Source organism: Hypanus sabinus, chromosome 7 (genome assembly GCF_030144855.1).
Source record: "Hypanus sabinus isolate sHypSab1 chromosome 7, sHypSab1.hap1, whole genome shotgun sequence".
In the NCBI taxonomy this organism is placed as follows: Eukaryota; Metazoa; Chordata; class Chondrichthyes; order Myliobatiformes; family Dasyatidae; genus Hypanus; species Hypanus sabinus.
The window spans coordinates 41,091,678-41,112,055 of record NC_082712.1 but is presented as its reverse complement, the minus strand read 5'-3'; the positions used below and the strand labels follow the sequence as shown (position 1 = coordinate 41,112,055).

General features: G+C 35.9%; 1 protein-coding gene across 4 annotated transcripts in view; it reads left to right on the top strand.

Moving 5' to 3' along the window:
- The window catches only part of tnpo1 (transportin 1), a 100,354-nt gene extending 81,105 nt beyond the window's left edge, over positions 1–19,249 (top strand). For 3 of the 4 annotated variants that reach the window (XM_059974591.1, XM_059974590.1, XM_059974592.1), the window contains 5 exons: positions 3,241–3,316; positions 4,344–4,443; positions 10,837–10,911; positions 12,985–13,123; positions 13,208–19,249. In XM_059974591.1, coding sequence (XP_059830574.1) covers positions 3,241–3,316; positions 4,344–4,443; positions 10,837–10,911; positions 12,985–13,092 — 359 coding nt within the window. In that variant the 3' untranslated portion in view covers positions 13,093–13,123; positions 13,208–19,249. Of the gene's footprint in view, positions 1–3,240; positions 3,317–4,343; positions 4,444–10,836; positions 10,912–12,984; positions 13,124–13,207 lie in introns of those variants that run through there. The other variant, XR_009513099.1, reaches the window with a different exon arrangement.
- Positions 19,250–20,378: the final 1,129 nt, after the last annotated feature.

Here is a 20,378-nt window from a genome sequence, read left to right as displayed (position 1 = left end):
AGTTGTGTAGCCATTTTTAAATATGATGCTGAGAATCACAAAGGCTAACTAGATTTGGTAAGCACAGCAAATTTTTTGATGAATACTAGTGAACCAGATAAGTTTTTTAAATCCATGAACATTAATATCTAGTTTAAATTCTAGATTTATTTAATAATCAAGTTCCCAGATTTCTTGGGCAGAATTTGAACTAATATCTCAGTATTATTTTTCCCAAAGGCCATACATTAATTTCCATATACTGTTGGATTTTCTTTCTTTCTTTCTTTTTAAATCTTTTTATTAATTTTCAAACAAACATAAGAAGAAAAACAGCAAATACAGAGAGCTTGAGAGTACATAATTAATAAGGCTGGAATGCAAATACAAACAGTTAATAACCCAAATATAATAACCTCCCAAACTCATAGTGTATTACAAAAAATGGAAAAATGGGGGGAAACCCATAAAGAAACAGCTAACCTAACATGAGCAATTGTATCATATCAGGTATACACAGTAGTGTCAATAACTCCACACCTCTATCCAAATAACTAAGGGTGATAAGAAAAAGGTTCAGGAAAGGTCAGTTTAACTCGTATGAAAATGTTGAATAAATGGTCTCCAGGTTTCTTCACATTTGACCGAAGGGTCAAAAATGACACTTCTAATTTTTTCTAAACTCAAACAGAATATAGTTTGGGGAAAACCATTGAAATCTAGTTGAGGGATTAAGGATTTTCAATGGCAAATTGTATCATTAGGACTATGGGCTAGGATGTTTCCTGCTTATGAGTTTTCCTGTATTAGGGAAGCTGCTATGTATGCACTTGATATTTCAGCTATAATTATAATCTGCATTTATTAAGTGGAACAATTTGTGATTAAATGTAATTAGAATATATGTATCTAAATTTCCTACGTTTAAAATATCTCGCATTTTTTGGCAACTTGGTGTGGAGGAGGGGGAAGAAAGCTTAAACTTGTGTGGCACATTAAAAACCTTAGTATCTCTCAAAAGCAATTTAATACCAATAAGTATTTTGAAGCGTAGATATTGTTGAAATGTAATTAATCTATTTGCATTTGTTTTGTACAGAACTTGCATCAGACATGGAGTTCATTTGACTCCTTTAGCATATATCTTTTGAAAGTTATGTTGACATTTCCGACTTCATTGATGGTTAAAGTTCCTAGAATAGGGGAGCTGATTTATAAGTTTGTTCCTCTTGGCATATATGCATTATTTGGGTTCTTCAAATTAGTAGATGGGGTGTGCTATAAGACACAGTATTTGCACATTTCACAGCAGTAAATGTGAACAAAATGTTGTATGTTTAATGAAGGATAACTGATCAATTCTTTACCTGAATATACAGTGTGTTTCAAAGTAAAATAATATTTTTCCCCGCAACTTTTTGTGTAAACAGGTGAACCTGTTTATGGGGAGTGGGGGGTTTCATTCTTAGAAAACAGTCCCATGTTGTGATTTTTCTATAATGTGAAGACGAGTCATTTGAGCATGTATCAAGCAGTGAGAGTTGGAAAAGAAAAATAAACTTGTTGATTTATTTACTTTCTTTTACACAAATTTCAAATTTAATTTTCTATCTCAAGTATTTAGGCATGATTTGTGAATTCTGCAAAAGTAAATTTCCGTTACCAAAATCGCCATAACATGGGGTTGCATTATCAAATTTTTAATTATTTTTGATGTACCAGCCAATCATAAAATTTATCAGCTGTCACTGTTTTCTTGGTTTGCATATTCCTGCATTTCTTAAAAATACATTAAAGTATCTAATTCGGCCTTTCAATGATAAAATAATTTTTTTATAAGTTCATAATCTTAGAAAGATACTTGTTAACTGTTTTAATCAGACTGAGTTTTGTAAAGACCATCTCCATACAGTTTTGGGTATTTTTTGGTGGAATGTGACAGTGTACACAATTTGATTGCTAAGTCCAGCAAAAGATACAATCTTACATGTGCAACGTGTATTTTGCACAATGCAAGTTTTAATTTCAATTGGCATACCACTTGGTTTGATCAGTATATCCTACATTGAACTTTATTTTTGAATGAACATTCATCTGCTTCTCTGCATGTCTCATCAGACTGTTCATGATTGCTTGTTTTAATGAGAATGTTGCATAGTTTGTGTCTCTTAAACATAGGTTTCCCTCCTCTGCTTTATATGAATCTGCTGGATTTTTGTAATGTCCTTGTAGTTAGCTTGGATTAATCCTTAAACCATTACTTTTTTCTTTCGAAATGATAACTTTACGTGAGTTTGAAGGGGAACACTTCTAAAACACTTTTTCTTTTTTATTTATTTTGGAATTATGTAAATGGATACTGTAGAGCCTTTTTAAAAGGATAGGAGTTTGAATTGAAGAAGAAAAATCATGTTTTCAAATTTTTATGCTGTTTTGAGTAAAAATATTTACCACCAGTAAACATGAGTTTTATTGTAGTCTTTACATCATTTTTAGGGGTAGGTACATTTATTTGCAACAATATATTAAATGCTATTGCCAATAATGTAATTTCTAATTTGAAAGTTATTTTCCATTGGAATATCAAGAAAGATTAATTAATCATTCAATGTTATTTAAGTTTCAGTGTTTTCCCTGCTTAGTTTAAAATAGACTGACTAAGTGTTTAATAGCACGAAGCCTGGGGGCAAGATGTGATGATGGTGTACATTTACCTTTCAGTTAAGTAAAGTTTCAGTATGTATCGAGTGAAATTCATAGTATAATAGAAAGAGCTGAGTATGTTGAAATGTGTTAGTAGGTTTCAAGATGGTAGCAGACCTCTGACTTAATAGTAAGGAAAGCTTGAAGGATGCCCAGTAACATTTAAAATTATTGTAAATGATGTGCAAACACTCAAATCTTAAGTATTTGCTAAAGTAGCCTTTTTTTACGAGTAAGATTAAACTTTTTTGGGTGGTTACTCTTTGTTCAGTTGAGGATTAGTTTAAAATTCAGGTGTGTTTTGGGAGTGTTCCTCTAACGTGTTTTTTTTTAATTTTTTTTTAAAAGATTGCACCATAACCTGCCTCCCTTTACTGGGTGGTAATTAATCTAATAATCAACACAAAAAGATGATCTTAATTTTGTTATCATACACAGATTCTGTTGATTTCTGTTTCTGAGTTATTTGTTGTTTTTTCTTTATTTTTCTCCTCCCCCTCATTTGCTCATGTCTTGGTTGGCGTTTGGTGGTGTATAACCGTGATTGCGTTACCGTAGCAATAACAATTGGTCGTCTTGGTTACGTTTGTCCTCAAGAGGTGGCCCCCATGCTACAGCAGTTTATAAGACCCTGGTGTGTATTATTCAATCTTTATTTAATTCATTTTCCTCTTCACTCTTTCTCTATCTCTTTTCACTTATAGCAATAGTTTTCAGTTGATTGCAAATTCACAATCCTTAACCATTGCCAACCATGTGACTAATCTTGTCCTATCAGGTTTGTGATTTTTCAGTAGCACTGTCATATGTATAGTTTTTTGTGGCTAACAAATATCTGATGCATGGGATAAGATTGTCACATGCTTGCTGTGTTGAGAAGCTTGATTATGAACATTTAAAAAGCATTTTAAATTTATTCACCAGAATGATAAATGCATGCAAAAATTTTGTTTAAAAAATAAATCTCAGTTGGCTGAGAAATGTGTTTTGAAGTTATTAATTTTAAGGTCAAAACTTATGCTTGCAAACTGTGAAAGTCCATGTTGTATTATAAAACATATAATACAGCTTGTATGAATACCTGCTTGTGTTCCACCTTGTCGTTTGGTCAGTCATTTGTCTTTCACACGCTGCTTAGAATTGAATGGCTAAAATAAATCTTATATAAGTGAAAAATTGAGTTCTGACAGAGGGGGTATTGTTGCAATGATGGATTAACAGGTATGAAATTCTATTAAATGGAATTTGTTTGAAGGTGTTTGATGGAATAATTAAGTTGCATAGTACATAACACAATCTCATTTTTACATTATTTTAATTCAATAACGTCTTCATTTGTGAATTATTAATGAATTGACATAAGTATATATTTCCAAAATGAAATGAAATTCCAACAATTTTTCAAGACTGAGAATTACAATTTCATTGATTTACTATTCCCAGGAAAACTTAAGAGATCAGATTGTGCTCACAAAGTGCCATTATTCTCTTGATGACAACTGTCACATTTGTAATGTAGGGAATTCAGCTGTTAAATTAATAGGACCATAAACATAATTCCATTAAATGCCCTGGATTTGTCACATGCAGTGCCTTTGTGCATTGAAATATCTATAATTAATCTCTGTTTACATACGACCTTTTTGAAAACTATTGAACAGGTGTACTTCACTACGAAACATAAGAGATAATGAAGAGAAGGATTCTGCTTTCCGTGGCATTTGCAGTATGATAGGTGTCAACCCAGGAGGAGTTGTGCAGGTGAGAAATTAATAATTACAAACCTAATGCTAATTTACAAACTTTTCAGAGGTGTTTCTGATGAAGATTTAAAAACTGACGTTAGAAGTATTAAAATTAAGTTTGTATTTTTGAAGTTGCAACTTCCTCCTTGAACATAAAGTGAAATTACGTTCAAAATACATATTGTAGTATCCTCATTTCATGAAGATTTAAGTTGTTTGCATAATAGTTTGCTAATAATTTTGAATGCTATATTTGATTTGAGCAAATTTGAAACTGTAAGATTAATCACAATTTTATGTACTAATACCAAAACACTGCTACTTTTTGTCCAAGTGAAATATATTTCAGCCTTTGATTTCACTGGAAATGTCTGTGCCTGAATAGCAGATATGCATAAGGATAGAGCAACAAGGTTATAGACCTAACAGGGGTCAGCAACCTTTACCACTGAAAGAGCCACTTGGACCCATTTCCCACAGAAAAAACACTGGGAGCCGCAAAACCCGTTTGACATTTAAAATGAAATAACACTGCATACAACGTTTTTTTTGCCTTTATGCTATGTATAAACAAACTATAATGTGTTGCATTTATGAAATTGATGAACTCCTGCAGAGAAAACGAAATTACATTTCTGCATGCAACAAAAACATTTTGAACTCCGAAAAAAAGACGTTGGGTTGAAGGTTACTTTTAAGTAAAATACTCAATGTCTATTTGAGTCCTTCTTGTATTTATGAAAAACGCCGAACTTAAATTGTCCGCCAGCAGCAAACCAAAAATAACGTCAGCCAGCTGTCAACCTGAAAAATAAAAGGACTATTTCAATGAACAATGAAAAAATATGAATATACGTAAAATAATAGGCAATTAAAATATTTATCATACTTGGTTAATGGGATTTCTGCTCCTGGACCTCAGCACACAGCATCTGCATATCAGGGCTGTATGATACCACCTTCATCTTTACACAGGATCTCAAGCTGTCATCTGTGAGGCGTGCACGATGTTTGTTTTTAATAAAGTTTAATAAGTTTAATAAAGAACACCTGCTCACATACATATCTGGATCCAAAGATTGACAGGATTCCAAGCGCATACTTTTTAATGTTTACATAAATGTCGGGGATAGCATTCCATGTTTCGAACACAAGTTTGTCCGGTTTTAGGTGGTTTTCAATATCACTCCATTTTTGATTCTGAACAAGAACGGCCTTCTGATGGGCAACATCTTCAAGGTCTGCTGTCAAACGTCTTAACTTGGACACCCATATGTCTTTGTCGGCTATGTCGGCCAGTTCCATCTCAAAATCAGGTTTACTCATGCCTGCCAATGCAGTCGTATTCAGTAGAGATGAATCGATGCTTAGGGGAGTGACCGGGAAGGATAATGTGTTTTTTTTTCCTCTCTGAACTCACAGAAGCGTTTCCCAAACGATGTTTGCATTGCGATGATTGCAGAATGTAAATACTCCGAATTTATCATGTCGTGACCTTGTTTGAACTCTCTCAAATTGGGGAAGTGAGACAAAGTGCCTTTCTGTAAATCTCTGGCAAGCACTGTCAACTTGCGCTCGAATGCCAAAACGTCCTCCAACATGTGTAGGGCTGTACGTCCTTTCCCCTGAAGAGCAGTGTTCAGCGTGTTCAGGTGTGCTGTCATGTCTACCATGAAGTGTAGCTTTTCCAGCCACTCTGGTTGTTCCAGCTCAGGAAAGGTGAGCCCTTTGCTGCCCAGGAAGGTTTTCACTTCTTCCAGACACGCGACAAAGCGTTTCAGCACCTCCCCTCTGGACAGCCACCGGACTTTGTTGTGCAGCAGGAGATCAGAATATGCGCTTTCCAGCTCGTCCAGTAACAAACAGAACTGACGGTGATTTAAACTTTTTGCCATTATTTTATTGACAATCTGAATGACAACATCCATTACTTCTGTGCATTCCGGAGGAAATGTTTGAGCGCACAGTGCCTCTTGGTGCAAGATGCAGTGAAAAATCAGCAGCTTTCTGTCCAGCAACTTCTGCAGTAAAGCCACAATTCCCTTGTGCATTCCCGTCATATCCGGTGCCCCATCAGTAGCTACTGACACCAGGTGGGTAGTCTTTATTCCTTTGGCTCTTAAACAATTCAAGACAGCCTCACAGATGTCCTCCCCCCCGTGTTTGGTCTTTTAGAGGTATCAACTCAATCAGTTCTTCCTGTGGCCAGGCAGAGTTTACATACCGGCAGAACAGCGCTATCTGTTCAACATCACCTTTGTCTTTAGACTCGTCACAGGCAATCGAGTAGGCCACAGCTGAATTGATGTCTTTAATTTGCTGTCTTGTGATGTCTTCTGCCATTTTTATGGTTCTGTCTTTGACAGTCTTTGTAGAGAGGGGCATATCCCTGATTTTCTGCACAATTGCACTCTTGTTTTTAAAGTCCGTGAATAGATGTTCTGAAATCTTAATGAAAGATTCTTTTATATATTCACCATCTGTAAACTGCTTCCCGTGCCTGACTTATTTCCTGAGCGGCAACAAAACTAGCGTATGTCGTTGGTTTTCCGGACTTCATCCATTGCTTGAAATGATTTTTGCTCAGATCAACCTTCCGCATCAATTCCGAAACGGCTTTTTTCCTCTCATCTCTATCCGGATATTTTTGAGCAAAGGCTGCGTGTTTATTCTGGAAATGCCTTGCAACATTTGACTTTTTGTTGTTTGCTAGTTTCTCATTGCATATTAAGCATACTGGTAAACCAGTCTCGTCAGCAGTGAAAGCAAATGAATCTGTCCACGTATCATTAAACGTTCTGTTTTCTTCAGTCACTTTTCTTTTTTTAGAATTCTCCATAGTTAGCCTACCTTGGATTGAAAAATTAAAGAAATCGCGCACTGACGGGTGTCAGGTATTGGCAGTGGTGACGTATATTAATAGCGATAAAAACACGTTGTAGCGGTGTGCTCACGCAGTCTGTAAACTGCAGTCGAATAACTTTATTCGAACTAAACAGCCTTGCTTTTAAGCCTCCCTCAACCCGTCCCCGTGGGCGCGGATGCTACCAAAGACACGTACTCACAAACCCCCGTAGGCTATCTCCCTTAGCCGGAACGGTGGCTAATTGTGAGCCAGTTCCAATGTGCCAGGAAATGGGTCGCCACAACGTCTTATTTAGATTGTACAAGATCACCATAATCTTCAAATTTAGAATTACATTTCAAAAACTAACAAACTAACATAAAATACATTTTAATTAAATACTGACCAATTATTTCCCAAAGCAACAGGGAGCCGCAGCACAGAGGTAAAAGAGCCGCTGGTTGCCGACCCCCGACCTAGACGGTATGGCAAACTCCATAACTCCACAGACATTTGAATAAGAAACTTATAAATTTAGCCCAGAGATATTTGAATATTTGTAACACCTCTAGTTCTATAACCTTGTTGTCTTAATACCACTATTGGCAACCGAAACTAGACCAAATCCAGTGATGTATACCTATTAGGTTTACACAACCATAGTTTTCTTTTGTAGAACTTGAAAGGGAAGATGTGTGAAGATCGAGATAAGATGGTCCTGCCAAAGAAAGATTGAGTGAGAGGTGGTTGTGTGTGGGAGTGCATAGGAGATGGGGTCTGGTTTGTTCTCTCTCTCACCCTCGCAGTAATCAAGTTTTCAGTGATATTATTGGCAGTGCACTAAACAAACAATAGAAGTATTCAAGTTAGACATAGATTTGATGTTCATGGTCCCATTTGAGAATCTACAATGGAGTTTAAAGCCATGTTCACTTAAATGTGGCATTCAATATTTCTGCAAATGTTTTTTTTTTAAGTTGTTTCAGTTTGCACATGCAAGGCTCAAATTTCTCTTACTTTGGCTGATTTTAAAAACCAGTAAGCAGGCTTCCTGGGAAATTCACACAAAATGCTGGTGGAATGCAGCAGACCAGGCAGCATCTATAGGGAGAAGCACTGTCAATGTTTCGGCCCGAAACGTCGACAGTACTTCTCCCTATAGATGCTGCCTGGCCTGCTGCGTTCCACCGGCATTTTGTGTGCTTTGCTTGAATTTCCAGCATCTGCAGATTTCCTTGTGTTTGCTTCCTTGGAAATTGTTCTTTTTCTTTGGTTTTAAAGCTATTTGCTAGCAATCCGTGTGAATTTACTTACTTCTGCAATATCGTTAAAGGATATTACACATATGTTTTGAAATATGGAAATTGAGTATATGCTTATCAGATTTTGTATGTGGGATGCAATGCTTAATGGTGTGACATTAGTTGGTCTGAAGATTAAGAGTGGGATGAAAAAGGGGTGATAAAACTTGTTCACAATTTTGTTAAAGAATGAGGGACAGCCTAAGCTAGCCTGCATGCACTATGGATTTGCCATTTTTGTGGCTTCCAAAGTAGGATAATTTACCACAGAAACTTAAACCAAAACGCTAAAAAAAGCAGGAGGAAATAGACATTAGTAATGTATTGTTCAGATTCAGCTTAGTTTATTGTTATAGATCAAGATACAATGAAATTTATTGCTCAAGTAAGGCTTGGAATAAACAGTGTACATAGAACAATAAATACAGCATGTGCTAAAGAGCAGAATGGTGCAAAGATCATAGTGCAATCTGAAGAACTGAATTGACTTTATTACCTACATCCTTCACATACATGAGCAAAAATTTTTGTTATGTCCATCTAAATGTGTAGTGTGCAATTGATAGTAATTTGTAATAAATAGTATGTACACTAGGAAATCGATAGAACATAGAGAAATACAGTTATATCAGTGTGACTCCATCAATCTGATGGCCTGGTGGAAGAAGCTGCTCTGGAGCCTGTTTATGCTGTGGTACCATTTTCCTGATGGTAGCATCTGGAACAGTTTGTGGTTGGGGTGACTCAGGTCCCCAGTGATCCTGGGGCCCTTTTTTCACATCTACAGTTGTGCTGGCCTGTCCACACCACTCTACAGAGTCCAGCAATTGAGGGAAGTACAGTTCCCATACCAGGCAGTTGTGCAGCCAGTCAGGATTCTCTTTAATAGTGCCCCTGTAGAAAGTTCTTAGGATTTGGTGACCCATACCAAACTTTAGCCATTTGAGGTGAAAGAGGCACTGTTGTGCTTTTTCACCACACAGCTGGTATGTACAGACCATGTGAGATCCTCGGTGATGTAGATGCTTAGGAGCTTGAAGCTGTTCACCCTCTCAACCCGAGATCCATTGATGTCAGTAGGGGTTAGCCTGTTTCCATTCCTCCTGTAGTCCACAACCAGCTCCTTTGTTAATAGCAGAATTAATAGTTAAGGGTCTAGGAAGGTGACAGCACCACAGGAAGGGCATGGAAAGAAGTCGTGTGGAATCACCCCCACCCCCCATGGACCCTCTCAATTTTATTGATAAAAAGCTTTTGTGGTTTAAAAAAAGTGCCAGTTTAAAATAGATGCTGGTTTTACAGCAGATGTTCACTCGTTCTTTTTGAATTTAATATATGTCACAAGCTTAGTAGGTAATTAAAAGTGCCTTTACCCTTGAAATATAGCAATCCAAATGTAAATGCTGTTTTCAGTAAAATAAGATTAAATGTGGGTGGCGTGCTGCAACAATAGAAGTAATATAATTACACAATTTCTCAATTTGCAATGTTGCTTTTTTAAAAAATAAGTTGTGAACACATCTGGGGAAAAAAATCATGGGCTGATTCTATAAGATGCATAGTGGATCTCTTTGACTTAAAGTCCGTTTATTCCGATCTTGAAAGGATCAACGTGGATTTCCTGCAACCTCCCAAATAATGCTAAAGGCTATCTTTTTTATTGGATGGAGTTTGTGGGTTTCAACATCAATACTGATATTTCAGCTCCAATCTATGAATAAAAATAGCCGAATTTGCCGTCTGCAAGGAAATTGGTTTTACACCAAAAATAAGCATTTGATTGCTGTTAGTCCTGTTTGAATTTAGTCTTTGTACAAAACTTTGAGAAAACATTTTTAAATATAGATCTCTCCAGTTGCCTATTTGCTTTAATTTAGTGAATTTTTGATACTTAGTTGATAGCATAATTAATATACTCACTATGCTCATGCTGAATTCTAACCAACTTGTTTCAAACCTTACTACAGCTTGGTCTAAGTAAAATAACTAAATTTTAGAGTGGAAATGAGATTGAGTATAATTGACCTTGCAATATTTGATCAAAGTGCAAAAGACAGTGTGAGTGCAAGGCCAGAAGAAATCTGATAATATGTGGCAAATCCTCTCAGCCCTAGGACATCACAAAATAATGATGGGGAAATGTTACTAGATTGGAAGGATGAAATAGGCATGGTGGCTTTATTGTCAAGGGCACTTATCTTCCATGAGTTTAAAAATAAGTGTGTGTTTTTGTAAGTTCACAATTCTCTTCTTTTTCTTATAGGACTTCATTTTTTTCTGTGATGCAGTGGCATCTTGGATTAGTCCAAAAGATGACCTCCGTGATATGTTCTACAAGGTAATCAGTTTTTTTTGGTTTGGTACTTGGAAGTTGTTGACATTTACTGAAGAAAATATTTTAAAATACATTTTTAAGGCAATCTGTAATAGCTTTTGTAAAGAGTGGAAGAATGCTTTTGAAGTGTTATGAGAAAACCTTGCAGCAAAATTTCAGCATTATGATAATGACAAATTAATCTGTTTAAATCAAAGCCATACATGATGGGAAATAGTACTTCACAGAGTCTGTAATGCAAATCCTATTTTTATTCTTCCACTTTCCCATCAACTAGCTCAGATTGTACCACTTATATGCACAATCACGGTAGTTTACATAGGTCAATTACCTGAGTGTCTTTTTGATATGTGGGCATTGGGAATAGATGGTGGAAAGAAAATAGGGCACTTAGAGGAAACTAACTTCATCATAGGATTGAACCCTGCTTGCTAACTTGTGCTAGCCATAATCATAAACCAGATTTAATCTCACTAGCATATGTTGTGAAATTTGTTTTGTGCCAGCAGTATGTTATAATACATAAAAACTAAATTACAATAAATATATTTTCAAAATTAAATAGTGTAAAAAAACAGAAATATTTAGGTAGTGTACATGAGTTCATTGTCCATTCAGAAATCTGATGACAGGGGAAGAAGCTGTCCTAAATCATTGAGTGTGTCCTCGTGTGCCTGTACCACCACTTTGATGGTAGCAATGAGAAGAGTACATGTCCTAGGTTAGTGGTCGCCAACCCGTCAATCGTGATAGACTGGTCGATCTTTGAGACTTTTCCAGTAGATCCCGGAAAAAAATGAAAAATAAATACACAGATACTGTTGAGAGATTGTTTCTGGGTTGTGGGGTTTTAGTTCCATTCTTTCTGCCCAGTGTGCATGTGTGTAGCTCCCCAGCACTACACAATGTAATTCAATGGTCCCCAACCACCAGGCCGCGAGGAAACAATATGAGTCAGCTGCACTTTTCTTCGTTCCCTGTCATGCCCACTGTTGAACTTGAACGCACGCGAGATCATCAGTCGCCTAAACGCAGTGATACCCTCGTGCCAGTGTTGGCCTGATGCGGCCGGCGGGAAGTGCCGATGCTGCTGGCCCGGAGCGCGGCCAGTAGTAAGTGCCGTTGCTATGGGCCTGGAGCACGGACAGATGAGCGCCGCCTCTAAAGCTGTTCACCACACCGAATGTTCGTGGGGAAGCTGGTGCTAATTCGGGCTCAAGGTTTCGTAAATATCAAAGCAGCTACTGCGCTGCGATTTACTAAAACAAACTTTTGTCGGCCTGTAGATCTCCAAGGGGGGAGGCAGGCCTGTCACACTCCTTGCTCGGTCAGTCGCTCTGTCTGGACTGCGATCGCCGTGGCCCTGGCACGGGGACATCTCCGGCCCTGACCTTGTCCTCTCACTCCACCCGTGACCAGCCACACCTGGCCAAGGTGTCTGGCAGCGGGTGGGCAGAGGCTGCAGTTTGGGCTGGAAGGCTATCCAAGGCAATGAAAATGAAGCCCTCAAAACGGCTTTGGTACCCTGAGTCCAAGCACCCTGCACTTAAAAGACAAACGCGTTGAGATTTTTCAGCGGAAAAAAACGTGAGCAAGACAGGACAGAAGCTAAATGCCGAGAGCCGGGAAAAAATTGCGGAATAGACTGGACATAAGAATCCTGTATCGGTGTATTCCGATTGTGTTTAACACCAACCACCCCCCCGTCGGCGAGTCCGCAAGAATATTGTCAATATTAAACAGGTCCGCAGTGCAAAAAAGGGTGGGTATCCCTGGTGTTTATACATTATTTCTACTTCCGGGTTGTGGGGTTTTATTTTCGATCTTGCCTTTCACTAAGACCGAGGTAGGGGATCTTGGGCTTAAAAAGGTTGGTGACCACTATCCTTGGTGATGGGGGTCCTTAATGACAGATGTCTCCTTTTTGAGGCATTACCTTTTGAAGATGTCCTCGATGCTGGGGAGGCTAACAAAATATTGCTCTCAAATTCTTAATTTGATAGTGCATACATCTGTTACTGAACTTGGTCCTGCACAATTAAATTCTTTCCCAAAATGTTTTTTTCCTCATTTTAGATACTTCATGGCTTTAAAAATCAAATTGGGGATGAGAATTGGAGCCGTTTTTCAGACCAGTTCCCACCTCCTTTGAAGGAACGCCTTGCAGCATATTATGGAGTCTAGCTGTGTATGCTGTTGTCAACCTATATTGGTGGTAATTTCTGAAATGTGTTCTTTGAACAGGATTCACTGTTTGTATTTGTCCAATGTGGTAAAATAGTTTTCTTTGTCTTTACAGGTCATTCAAGCTGGGAAGTCCATAGGGAGCCTCTGCACCCAGGGAAAAAGTTACCCTTTACGGGGGGGGGAAGGGTAAACCAGTGGGACATATAGTACAATCCCAACCCTACTGGGACAGGTGGGAGGGAGATGTTTAGCCGTCGCACTGTTCAGTCGACATTGGGGAAAGTTAAACCCTGAAGTCTTTTTCGATGGACATTTGTCTCTTCTTTTTAGAGCTTTTCACCAGAAGAGAAGAAACAAAGGAAGACATCTGACCCATAAACATCATGTTCTGACAAAGGGAAACTGCAGCAAATGCAGTAATGTAGGCTTCAAAAGTGGGTTTAATTGCAGAGAGAAAATCATAATCATTAGGTTAAAAGTCGACAGCCAGAGACATGGGGGTTTTGCATTCAAACTAAGGCTGAAGGTAAGAATTAAGGAAACACTTGGGGATTAATAGGTTTATGCATGATTTTAGGAGAGCTAAAAATGACAGTGTTAGGGCAATTCAGAAGAGCAGCTTGTTTCCAAGATAGTGAACACCTACGTAAAATCATAGCTATGAAAATGTAAGTTTCTGATTAAGTAATATTTTCAGTCACAGTGAATGACAAATGATTGGTAACAACCTAAAATAGCTTGGGAAATCCTAAAATAAGGTTTTTGTTTTTTCATTGAATGGTACGTGCATATTGGTTAAAGTTTGACATATCTTTCGAAATAGTTTTGCAGTTTAGAAACACAAAGGATAGTACAAGTAACTGGTTAAAATGCCTTAGTTCAAATTTTCTTTCTAAGCAACATCTTTGTAGTGTACATGTTCTAGTTAAAGGTACAGGCATGTAACTTGGTTCACTGTGGTTAGCAGTAAGGTTGCTTTGTTTAGTGAGACATTGAGCTAGCATGCGTGCATCATAGAGAGTGGAAATGGTAAGGTTTCTTTCCCACTAAGAATATTTTTCTAGTGGTACAGCTCAGCAATATTACTGAATAGATTTTGTGTAAAATACCCCAAGGCTTTTCATATAGGATTTTAATTTCTGTTAAGGTTATTCATAGGTATAACCAGTTTATAAGGATTTGAAGTATCGTTAGGATCCACTAGGGTTAAGATTGTTATTGTATTGTGTGTCACCTGCACAATGTGGAAAGTTGAAATCTCCATGCAAATCTGTTGCCTCTGTGCTGTCAGTGTGATGTGCTTCTTGCATGGTTATATACTATTGAAATTATAGAACCTCCTTAAAAGAATTATGTAGTAAGGCAATTGAAAGCTGCATAATTATATAACATATAAAGAAAATGTACAAGTGTAAGAGAAAGGTTTGCTTTATTTAGTGTTTTAATCAGACTTGATTGGTAATATTTTTGTTCAAAGCATGATCTCATGAGATGCTTAACTGTCCTTAAGTGGGATAGGTGAAAATTTCAATCTGAAATATTTGAAACAAAAATTGGCACATTGGTGGCCCTTTGTGCCATTAAAGCTGCAGGAGTACAAAAGGAATGGATCCGTTTTCCTTTAATTTGTTCCACTTTATGTTGCTTTCTATACTCCTTTGTGTAAATAAATCCTTTTACATTGAATTCTGCCCCTTCCCCATAATGTGTATTTTGTTGTAAATCTTTTTTTATTTTTTTATTATGTACTGTGAATGTGGAAAACAAAACCAACTGGTACACTTGACCTTTGTTATGTATCTTTTGTAATATGTTAACTGTCTGATCCCGTGATGGTTAGGATTTTTTTTCAGATGGGACATACCCTCCCCCCAGGGAAATTAGCAGCTCTGCTGGTCAGAGTATGGAGCCCTGCACTACTTCTGGAGGCTGCAAGGCTAGATTAAGATATACAGCAAATGACTTTAATGCTTTAAAAGCCCTGACAGTTTTTTTTCATATTTTTAGGTTTTCCTCAATTTGCATATTTTGCTACACAAGACAATATTTGGCTGTTTTTGGTTTTGCTGCTTGCTTTTAAGTTTTTGTGTGCAATGACTGGGATAACTAATGCACTGAAAAACACAGGCTTTCTGTGTGTGTTTATGAATGTGTGTGTGTCTGCGCGTGCTTGTGAGACTGAAATTGTGGCAAGGAATTTTGTAGTTACGGTGTGCTTCACATTGCATTGTGGATTATAATTTCCTTAAAACTTTGCATGAAGAATGCCATTTATACATTCCTTTGCATAGTTTGGAAATTGATTGGACAAACTTGACATAATGATTGCTTAGTGTATACAAATCCTTTATTATGCTGGTTAACTGAACCCTAGAACAAGCTCCCATCAACTTGCATGGCCATTTCCAGAAGTGCCAGATTCATAAACTTACATGTAATGAACTTTAATTGCCAATTAATTCATAAATTATTTTAAAAATTGCTCAGGTTATTACAAAACAGCTCCTTAGCTGCTACTAGAAGCTATTCTTAAGAGAAATGTACTTGCATGTTGTTCATAGGTTTCAACCAAAAGAATTTTCTCTGCTCACAACCTTCAGTTGATTCCAAAAAGTGCGTAATGTGCTTCTGGTATGAAAGAGTATTTTCTTCAGGTCAGATATTGCCTAACTAAAAATATATTTCCTATTGGATTTGTGTCACTTTATACAAAACATTAACAAAACTCCAGTTGGATTTAATTCACTTCAATGTTCAGGTGTAAGGAATACAAGTTACATAATTGTAACAGTTTTCATAGATTTATAAATACATCAATGGAGGTATTTTTTGAGAAGACAAAGTAACGATTAAATTTAGATAATTGAGATTCTTTAATTCTAGGCACTCTGGCCAGTCATTTTGCTGAAGAAAACACTATAATATTACAGTAATGTAGCTCTTGAAATATCAGGAGTAATTTTATTACTGTAATATTAAACTATACCTGCTAAAATAAAGTAATTGTTTTTGCTTCTTGTTCTCCCTTTATCCGTTCTCTCAATTTTTTGTTTCTAGCATCCAGAAATAATTTTCATGCTAAAACACCTTTTCAAACGCTTTAGTACAAAATTATTAAGTTTTAATTTGCTGATAAGACTACCTATATGAGAAATTAAATAAATATTTGTCAATTATAAAGACCCAAAATAACATGCAAGTTATTGGATTGTTTGTAGAAGATTTTGTTACATGAGAATCCACTAACAGTTGGATGAATTTTTATCCAAGGAGGTACTTCAATGAGATACACTAATCTCGGATAATTATGATTGAAGTATGTTGTGTTTTGGACAGGCAATCTGTAGTGCCCACAAAGCACATTTTGCATAATTTTTTGCATTTACTAGCAGTATTCAAATTTGAACAATAGTATAACTAATCTAAATGCAGTATTTCAAAGACTGAGGCATCTTTATTAAGTCCAGCTAGGGCTAATGCATTTTAGTAGAGTGGAAATCCACAGCTATTGATATGAAATATTTATTTCCTCATTCAATAATTTTTGTGTAAACAGACTGAACGGTCTTATGTCTGATACTTTAAATGTACTTGTCCTATTGACCTTTATCTGAATGATTGAAAACTCCAATTCTATTTGCATACAACTTCTACATAATTGGCTTGTAGTATCCTAAATTACAGTTGGTTCCAGCACCTTGGGGGAGAAATGTGTTGCTCCTTGCATTTTGTTTTCAATTTTAGTTTTGTTATTCATTTAAAAATTGAGGCCATAATGAAAATTTACATGAATTACTACTTGTTTCTTATTCTGGTGTTTGTGTGGAAATGGCAAATGATTGTAATGTTTTTCTCTGGTCTCCATCTGGTATGCCATTGTAATAAAAAGCCAAAAATCCTATTTGAGTGAATGGACAATTTGCTGGCAACATTCATTCATTTGTCTGATCTTTTCTAAATATCATGTGTTTTTTTTTCTAAAATAAATTAGAAACCCGCATGGCACTTTACAATATCACACTTAACTGAGCTTCTGATAAATTATTGCTTAACACAGAATGCTGGAAAAGCTCAGGTTAGGCAACATCTGCAGAGGGAAACCAAATTCATGTTTCATGTTGAGAAATGTTTCTTGCCATTCAAGCATCTGATGTTAAATTAAAGCAGGTGACATAGTAGCCACCTGGTACTCTCAGCTGAGTCACCCCCCACATTAGAACATTACAGAAAGTGTTCTCTCTATGTTGACGTTGCAAAGTTTTATTTGTGACCAACTTAAAATTAAGAGTTTTGAGAAGCCTGTTAAGACGTGTGATGTTGAAAACTGCTGATCAGATATTTGTAACAAAGAACTTGTAACATTTTAATTTTAGTATCCAGTTAAATATTTGTAAGAAAAATACTTTGTGCAGTGAAATTTAATTCACTGAATCATGGTATTCATTTAAATAAGTTTTATTCTTGTAGTCTGTATTAAAGTTTTGAATTTTTTTGAAGAGTATGTTTGTACCTAGTAATGGAGACAGTGAATGCAAAATATTTTAAATGTTGAATTATATCCACCTTCCTCACCTATTAACATAGAAAATGGGATCACATACTTACTTCCCTTTTCTCTCCCTGATTTAAATCCATTTGTAAAATTACCGGAGAAACTTAAAAACTGAAATAGCTGAAGTACTTTCAAATTTGCATGCACAGTGCATTGTTGATGTATGATTAAGATTGATTTTAGCCGCCCTTTTATGAGTGTAAAACAAAGCTTCAATTTCATTCATATTGCTGAGGAATTGAAAGGAACAAATAGATTCTGTCAGAATAGTTCCTTACTCTAATGAAAAGTGTGAAAAAACATACAATTTTTGCTCAAACTAAATGCATCATGGGATATACAGCACATTATGGTTGCTTGTTCTGTAGATGTTCCATATGGTTTTTGAGTGTAGGAAGAATGTTGGGAGTCATGAGAATTAGTCTGTCACATTCCAGTGTATCTGCCTTTTTGGCATGCTAAAGCACGGCTTAGTTTGTCTGCTCCTCACACCGAATGGAGTGCTGTTTGTGTGCTGTCTTTGCAGAAACAGCCGCTGCTATTGATGTAGCTTTTCTACTTGAATATTTTTGTTGTAGAAATCTCAGGTCAGCATTAACTTTTTATATAAGCCTTTTACCTTTCTTTCCTGGTTGAGCTTCCCCCTTGAAAGGTTCTAACAATACATTATTTAGCAATGATAGGTGATTCAAGTCAATTTACTTTTATACCACTGTGTAAATTCACATGATTTTACTTTGTAAAAATATGGTCATTGCCTGAAATGGAACTTGGTGTTGTGTTCACTTACACATTTCGCACATGTTCTATTCTGCAGCTACAAAGCTTTACGGATTTTAAATTTAAAAACTGCATAAAGATTAGCATTCAACTGTTTTGTCAGTATATACGTAAACTTGAATTATGTATTACCTCATTGTAATTGGGACCTGTGATGAATGAGACGGGGTCATACTGTGGATAATTTGTCATTTATTACAGCTGAATGTGACATTTATGAAGTATAAAACTGTAAATGTCCCATGATATTTGTATCAAAACAAGTGCAGTAATGGCTTAGTGGCACTTTGGTCTTCACTCCCTGCTGCAACTTGAGATGACAGTAATCTCTTGAACTTCTGTAGTCACATTTCTGTGGGCTAGTTAGAGGTATTGACAGACATGTAGCTATCATGGTAAGTTTTAGAATTGGAAAGTAATTGCAATTGTGCATGGGAGTTTTCTGAATTTTAATGACCAAAGGATTTTTTTAAAGAGCTTCACTCACAAGTAATGTGATGTTAGAATGTGTCCTTGAAATCTTCTCCTGCAACCCCCTCAATGAATATAAGCAACATTTCTTGGATGTCTGCTTCTGTGTAAACTTGATAAAACTTCATTTGGAATAGAAACATGCTTTTAATTTTTGATAAGCTGCTGAATTTTGAAGAAAGTTTTTGGGGCCACCAAATATTTTGGATCATGCAGAGAATATATATTGTATTGATATTATGTAGTTTTTGTAATGATAAATGTTAGTTTGTAAATTGTAGTGAACTAGTAGATGTTAATGTTAACCACTGCTAGGAAATGTATGTTCAAAATAAATCACCTTAAAGCTGACAGTTGAGTTCTGGTTTTCATCTGGGGCACTAGAAATTTTGGGAAGGTAAAATGGGCTAGTTCCTTGTACCACTTCATCAACTCTCACTCCTCCAAGCTCGCTCTTGATTGTTAAATGATAATTGTGTTCTGTTGTTACATTCTTCCACTCTATGAGTATTCTACAAAGCACTAATGTGTTTAATATATATGAACATGAGAAGTATCAATTAGCAAACAAATACTTATTTTCACATTCTTGAAATGTCTTTAGTTCTGAAATATATAATTTCCCTTTTGGCTATCCTGATGTTGCAGATTTGCAAGGATATACATTTGTAAATCAGTGACTCATCGGTGTCAAGTGATTACAGTATTCTTCCTGTTAGTAAATATAAATGAAAACAAGCATATTTTTCCGATATAAATTTGATTGAAATTATTATCTTAAGCTGCTCTACTTTTAACTTGTTTATAAATTAACACTATCCATTTTATCCTTGTATAAGAATTATGTTCATATAGGAGAAAATATACCAGAAGATTTTATATATAAATGGGAATCTAAATGGATACGGGAAAAGAAAGAATCTCCTATATTAAAACATTTGATTGACTTATGGAATAAGATAAATGTTGAAGATGAGATAAAGAAATCCTAATTAGCAAAGAGATCTTTAATTCAAAATAGACTTATTCCTTTTACAATGGATAATCAACTTTTATATAATTGGTTTCAAAAAGGGATTAGATATATAGGTGATTGTTTTGAAGGAGGTATATTAATGTCATTTGATCAATTAAAGAATGAATATAAAGTATCAAACAACACTCTTTTTTGTTACTTTCAACTAAGGGCTTATTTAAGAGAAAAATTAGGTCAAACAATGTTATTGCTGAAATCTAATGAAATAGAAACTTTAATTCAAAAAGGAGAGATTAAAAAATTCATTTCTTGTATGTATAATTTGATTCAAAAACAGGCAATTAAACAAGGAGTCCATAAGTCAAGACAAAAATGTGAAAGTGACTTGAATATTAAAATTGAAGAAAAAAATTGGTCAAGACTATGTTTTGAGAGTATGACAAATACAATAAATGTCCGGTTAAGATTAGTCCAATATAACTTTTTACATCAATTATATATTAC